Source organism: Terrapene carolina, unplaced genomic scaffold (assembly GCF_002925995.2).
Source record: "Terrapene carolina triunguis isolate 2854851 unplaced genomic scaffold, T_m_triunguis-2.0 Scaffold17921, whole genome shotgun sequence".
Taxonomy (NCBI): domain Eukaryota; kingdom Metazoa; phylum Chordata; order Testudines; family Emydidae; genus Terrapene; species Terrapene triunguis.
Window position 1 is genome coordinate 5,727 of NW_020682272.1, and position 7,042 is coordinate 12,768.

The window sequence follows — 7,042 nt, forward strand, 5'->3', positions numbered from 1 at the left end:
ATTGGGGTGTTCTGGTACCATGCTTCTGGAATGTGTTTGCATGAGTGCCCTATACCTAGCACTTCTCAGCAATGTGTCTGTTTTCGCAATACCAGCCCTGTTCTTGCCAAGTTCTGTGAACTTGCAAGCAGCCATGTTTTGTAACAGGGCCTGACTTCTGCCTATAGCCTGACTCTTGCTAACTTTGCTTTATATCAGCAGGGCCTGATTACTTTACTTTAGGCCTTAGTCCTCATACGAGGCCCCTTATACCAGGCCTTATGTCTCAAGTTTTCTCTTTCTACTGCAGGAGCAAATTAAAAAAATAGTCCCATATCACGCCCAACTTCCCTCAGGGAGGGACTGGCCAGCACCCATCTCTAGTCAGTTCCTGCTCCCAGCCAGGCCTATCTCATAGAGTCAGAGATGGAGATCGGTCCCTGCTCCCTGCCAGCCCAAAATGAGCTGGGCTTTCCCCTGCTAGCCCCTCCCTCCAGTAATGGGGCATAGGAACATAAGAACGGCCATACTGGGTCAGACCAATGGTCCATCTAGCCCAGTATCCAGTCTTCCAACAGTGGCCAATGCCAGGTGCTTCAGAGGGAATGAACAGAACAGGTAATCATCAAGTGATCCATCCCCTATCGTCCAGTCCCAGCTTCTGGCAGTCAGAGGTTTAGGGACACCCAGAGCATGGAGTTGCATCCCTGACCATCCTGGCTAATAGCCATTGATGGTCCCCATCCTCTGTTACCCTTCCAAGGGTTTCACTGTACTGGGGTGGTCTCAGGAATTCCCTGAGGACACGACACCTTTGTCTCATAAGTGACTGACACAAGCAGTTCAAACACACTAAGCCTTTTATTAACACAAAAATTCCTATTGCAGTTAGCTAGAAACACCTCGAACCGCAGTGACATACAATCAGAGGTGATCCTGAATGGGCAGCTTCCGCTTCGGATGGCCAGTCGTCTGCAGGTCATCTGGGGAGAATGATTTGTGACCACGGCTCTTGCTAGCAGTTCTCAATCAGTGTCTCCTCTCTCGCTCCCTCTCTCTCCTGCTTTGGTTTCCTGGCTCTTGTTTATCTTTATAGTTAAGACTTTGGACACACACCAATATTGTGGTTAACCACTTGCGGCTACACTCCATGTCATGACCTGCTGCTTTACCGCTTTTTGCTATTTTTCCACAAATTTGTTAATTTTTTTTTTTGCCATAACTGGCCATCTAAGTGACTTGTACACTTTCAGTTAATGGTGATAAAGGTTTCAAAAAGTAACGCTTGTTTTCTATTATCATCCCGCAACTGATCTAGTTTTTTTAACCCAGTTATACTTTTGGCCTTCACACCATCACTGGCAATGAGGTCCACAGGTTCACCGTGTATTGTGTGAAGAAGTACTTTTTCTTTGTTTTAAACCTCCTGCCTATTAATTTCATCATATGACCCATAGTTCTTGTGTTATGTGAAGGGGTAAGTAACACTTCCTTTTTCACTTTCTCCACACCAGTCATGATTTTATAGATCTCTATCATACCCCCTCTTAATCACCTCTGTTCCAAGGTGAACAGACCCAGTCTTTGCAATCTCTCCTCATACGGAAACTGTTCCAGGTCCCTAATTGTTTTTGTTGCCCTTCTCTGTACCTTTTCCAATTTTAATATATATTTTTTAATTGAAATGATAAGAATTGCACACAGTATTCAAGGTGTGGACGTGCCATGGATTTAAATAGTCACAATGGAGTGGGACAGAGGTGACTGAGCCCACAGCAGCTCATTATCCTCTTCCTGGCCAGTGTGGGTTTGTATCACAGTATCTAAGCAACTTGCATAACCAAATTCTATTGAGATCTGTGCTAGGTTATTCACAGTGGCCTAAAGGAATTAGGCACTAATCTGCCAATGGGAGTTGGGTGCGAAACTTCCATAGGCTCTTCTGAAAATGACAGGCTAAATCATGCCTAAGTTCTGCAGCATGACTTTCCTGAAGGCCCCCTTCACCTCTTTGTTCCTCAGACTGTAGATGATGGGATTGAACATCGGGGTGACGACTGTGTACATGAGAGACAGAGCTTTGTGGAAGGTTGGGGACCGCTCAGCTGATGGCGACACATACATGATAATGATGGTCCCGTAATACAGACTCACCACCAGCAGGTGAGAGGCACAGGTGGAAAAGGCCTTCTGCCTCCCAGCGGAGGAAGCAATTTGTAGGATGGCCAAGAGGATAAGAATGTAAGATACAATGATGAAGAGGAAGGGGACCAGGGATACCAGGGAACAGGAGACCAGAATGATCATTTCTGCCAAGGGGCTTTTTGTGCAGGACAATTTGAGCAGCTCCTCCATGTCACAGAAGAAATTATTAATTTCATTAGGGCCACAGAAGCTTAGCTGGGGAACCATCCCCACTGCTAATGCACTGACTGAGAAACCAGTTATCCAGGAGGCAGATACCAGCTGAAGGCAGACCCTGAGGTTCATCATAACATTATAGCTGAGTGGGTTGCATATGGCTAGATAATGGTCATAAGCCATGATTGCAAGTAGGAAACACTCAATACAAGCCAAAGCACTGAAGAAGAATAACTGTGTGATGCAGACCATGAAGGACATTGTCCTGTCCTCTGCCAAGAATCCAGCCAGCAACCTGGGGGCAATGACTGAGGTGTAGCAAGTGTCCAGGAAAGACAAGTTCCCCAGAAAGAAGTACATGGGGGTGTGAAGCTGCTGATCAGCCACAACTAGCACAACAATGAGAATGTTCCCAGCCAGGGTCTCAATGTAGATCACCAGAAACAGCAGGAAGAGAAGGGTCTGCAGCTCCGGGGTATTCCTGAATCCCAGGAGCATGAATTCTGTGACGGACGTTTGATTTCCCCCTTCTGCATCTGCCATGAGTTTTGTCTTGGGGAAAACCAAACAAACTGTGAAGGGTCATTTGGAAAGCATGGAGTTAAATGTTCATATTTTGACATCACTCTATTCCACACGTGTGTCCTACTGGGTACTTTTAAAGGCTGTCTGGGAAAGATCAAATCTTCAAACTGAATTTGATATTTTTGGAGAGTGTGGTGAGCTCTGTTTCAGATCAAATCACAACAAGAAAGAAAGAAACCAGATCTTCTCTCCCCAGATCTCCAGATATGTCCTTGTTCTACCATCCCTTTTAACTTTATTCAGTATTTACTTAAGAAGAGGTTTTCAAAAAATTGAGGCTTTCTCTACACTGCACTGTCGTCATTAAATCTTTTGTCACACAGGGATGTGAACAAAATATCCTCCTGAACGACAAAAGTTTTAATGATGAAAAGTGCCAGTGTGGACAGCGCTTTGTCGGTGGGAGCTGCTCTCTCGTTGACGAAGCAACCGCCCCTCATGGGAGGGGGGGCTTATTTTGTCACCGAGAGAGAGCTCTCCCGGTGACAAAGAGTGGCTACACTGCTTACCTTACAATGTTGTGGCTGTAAGTTGTGCAGTGTAGCCATAGCCTTAGTTAGGAACCTAGTGGGATTTTACAACACCTCAGTACCTAAAATTCATTGATTTCAACAGATTTTACGTGACAAGATGCTTTTGAAAGTCCCACTTGGTTCGAAATACCTTCAAAAATCTGGCCCATAACCTGTTTAAGAGCATTAGTAAATCCAGCTAGGAACTTCTCTGCATCTTTAGGCACCTAAATACCTTTGAAAATCTGGCCCTTAGTGTATAATACTTTTTCACCTGACCTGATGAAATATGACAGTTGTTACAACACTACAGTATATCTGCTAACAAGACTGCAGAACTTCACTGAGGGGCACTTTTTGTTACCTCTGTAAAGAGAAAAAAATAACAGAGGCGTATGTCAGCAAACCCCAGAGTGACCTACCTATAATTTCTTCAACAACATACATAGCACATATGGATGAGATTCTCACTCCACTCCCATTGTATTGGCATAATGGGGTCTTAGTGGAACTGGTCCAAAACATTTTTTTTTCCATGGAAATTTTTAAGTTTTTAGCCAAAAATGGGGTGGGATAGCTCAGTGGTTTGAGCATTGGCCTGCTAAACCCAGGCTGGTCAGCTCAATCCTTGAGGAGCCCATTTAGGGATTGGCGGGGAACCACAACCTGGTAGGGACAGTACTTGGTCCTGCTAGCAAAGGCAGGGTACCAGACTCGATGACCTTTCAAGGTCCATTCCAGTTCTATGAGATAGGTATATCTCCATATATTATATTATGTGAGCCTGGCTAGCTCAGTTGGTAGATCATCAGACTTTTAATTTGAGGGGCCAGGGTTCAAGTCCCTGCTCAGACAGAGGGATACTTTCCCCCAGTGGTATCTGGAGGGGGAGGGATAGCTCAGTGGTTTGAGCATTGGCTTGCTAAACCCAGTGTTGTAAGTTCAATCCTGGAAGGGGCTGTATAGGAATCTAGGGCAAAAATCTGTCTGGGGGTTGGTCCTGCTTTGAGCAGGGGGCTGGACTAGGCAACCTCCTGAGGTCCCTTCCAACCCTGATATTCTATGAAAAGAGAGATTTTGGCCAAAACTTGGAGTTGCAGTGCCTCCTGGGATATGTAGTTTGTGCCTCGTGTCTCCATTCTCAAGAAGCTTGGATTCCCCCATCTGGATTACATCTTCCATAATGCAGCAGGAACAGGAACTCCATATTGCACAGCTACCCCTTACTAAGATGGGAGACCATGATGCATTTTGGGGGATGGCTGAGGAATCCTAGCCTGTAGAGGAGAATGGGGACACTTGGAACAAACTACAACTCCCAGGAGGCACTGCAACTCCTATTATTTAGGTAAATTCTCCCAGTCCTTAGACCCAGTCCCCAGGTTGCATCCCCATTTACCAGCAGGCTCAACCAGGTTCAACTGCTCTTGTAAAATTTCCCATGGGAAGCTGTGATTAGGGGTGAACATAGTGTCCCAAACCAGCCTTTTTGAAACCAAGTATCATTTAATCTCAACAGCAGGAATCAAAGCACAACACAACGATGGGGTTTTGTTCCCAAAGCAAACAGCCAATATTCAGCTGCCTTACCTGAAGTTGTGGTAGATTTAACTTATCCAGAGATCCCACTTCTAGCTCTGGGGGAAACAGTCTCTATCCCTGCAGCCTCTGAGCTCCAGTGGCTTGGATTTTCAATCACTCCCAAAACTTTTTGTTTCAGTTTCCCACCCGTCGGCCCTCCTGTCCGCAGTCACCAGGCTGGTGGTGGTAAAACTTAAAAGGCACTGACACCAGTACTGCCCTTATAGTACCAGTAAATGTGGCTATCAGATATTACTGTCTGCTTTCCAGCCTACGTGGTCTCCATGCCTGCTGAAATTAACTTCCTAGTAACCCTATAGCAAGCCACACGATAAACAAACAGAACGTATAGTATTCATAAGATAGTACAGGCTTCACCCATGTCCCTCACAGTTAATCAGATGTTGAGGAGCTGGGACTTGGTTGTTGACTTACAACACCTTTTAGCCAGTGTTGCTATCTAGTTATATGCCCTTTTAGCATTCATTGCTATTGTTTTCTTCCTGACCCTTTTGTGCATTGCTTTGATTCCCTCAGTGAAAAGGAAGAACAACTCCCTCTGCTACCATTTTGAAATATCTGTTCCATAAGAAAAATTAACATATGAATCTCAAGCGGGTTATTAATCTGGTAAAGCTTTAATGATGAAAAGGCTCTAGAGAGATTCCAGTCTTTCTGTCTTTCTTTCTTTCTCTTTCCATAAAGAAACAGTCAATGAAAGTACAAAAAGGTAAATATGATTTACAAATTGTACATATTTCCAAATATCGCATGCTACATAGGGTCTCCAGTATAGAAGCCTGCTCAAACCTAATTCTAAAGCCCTGCCCAAACTTGGTCAGAGCACAGTCAATGCAAACCGGACCCCAGTTCATGAGTGTCAAGCTATTTTCAGACCAGATCTGACCCTAGATCAGCATTTGTTGTTGGACACTGCTGGGTTCAGGTTGCCTTGAATGGTACACTGAGGTTTGGGACTGTGGGTGTGCGCTGAGGCATCTGGGGTGCAGAGGAAGCTCAGGCAGTGGATGTGGAGGAGGTGAGGGGGAAGACCCCCCCACCTTAGCCTCAGAGACACATGATAGGCTGAGAGAGCAGCATGGTCAGGGAAGCCGCTCCACCACCCTGCCCACCCAAACCAGCTGCCTGCCTGGCTCCCTGCTGCCTGTGTCTGCAGCTGCTTTTACACAACTAGTAGCACCTCTTTCCCTGGAGGAGAAACAGCCCTCTTAACCCTGCCCAAAATGACATGGCTCTGCCCGACCCCCTTTTCACCACCCAACCGAGCTCCAGACCCCACCTCCAGGCACCCCTCTCCCCATCATTGAGCAGGATTGGAGGAGGTGCAGGGTCTGAGGCTGCCCTATGTCATGGGTTTGACTTTTCATCCCCAACACAAACCTGACACTTGTCATTGGGTCCATCCCGAACCCAATGCCTGTAGTCGTGTCCTGTCAGGTTTGGGTCAGGCACAGGGCTCTACTCCAGTAGAACTATGGGATTACACAATTTTCAACTTCTCGAAGCAGCCAGGTAAAACAATACAAAGGCAGACAATGCTACATAGACATCTGGGAGTGGGGGACAGTAATAAAAGAGGAGAAGACACTCGTGAATAGAGAAAGGAGGGAAGGAGATGACCGGGGATGGGGAAGGGAAAAGAGGAGGGGGTAGGCGAAAGGGAGGTCAGGCATTCTTTGAGACATCTCAATGTTTTTAATCAAATATATCTGGAGGTCCAAATTTCTTCAAATTCATGTAATTACTTTCTATGGCAATAGGTTATTCTTTCTGTGGCTATTAACTCAGAGGTGCGAATATCACTGCTCTATTCTGGGCTCTAGCCTACTCTTGCATTCTTGCAAAATCCTCTGCGTGGTGATTACTGCAGCCCACAAGAACCAAAGTGAATAACCTAGGATATCATTCTTAACTACAGCTGAGCACATTTTTTCTCTCCTGTGTTCACCTCTTTCCACAGCTGCTTGAGTGCTGGACACTTGTTTGTTTGTTATAGTTCCAAC

At 45.7% G+C, this 7,042-nt stretch overlaps 1 protein-coding gene across 1 annotated transcript; it reads right to left on the reverse strand.

Moving 5' to 3' along the window:
* Nucleotides 1-1,935: 1,935 nt before the first annotated feature.
* LOC112106828 (olfactory receptor 1020-like) lies at nucleotides 1,936-2,883 on the reverse strand. Its single transcript, XM_024200281.1, has one exon. The coding sequence runs from the start codon at nucleotides 2,881-2,883 to the stop codon at nucleotides 1,936-1,938; it is 948 nt and encodes a 315-aa protein (XP_024056049.1).
* Nucleotides 2,884-7,042: the final 4,159 nt, after the last annotated feature.

Excerpts from the sequence above, each read along its gene's own strand:
- LOC112106828 (XM_024200281.1), bottom strand. The coding sequence starts at position 2,883 with ATGGCAGATGCAGAAGGGGGAAATCAAACGTCCGTCACAGAATTCATG.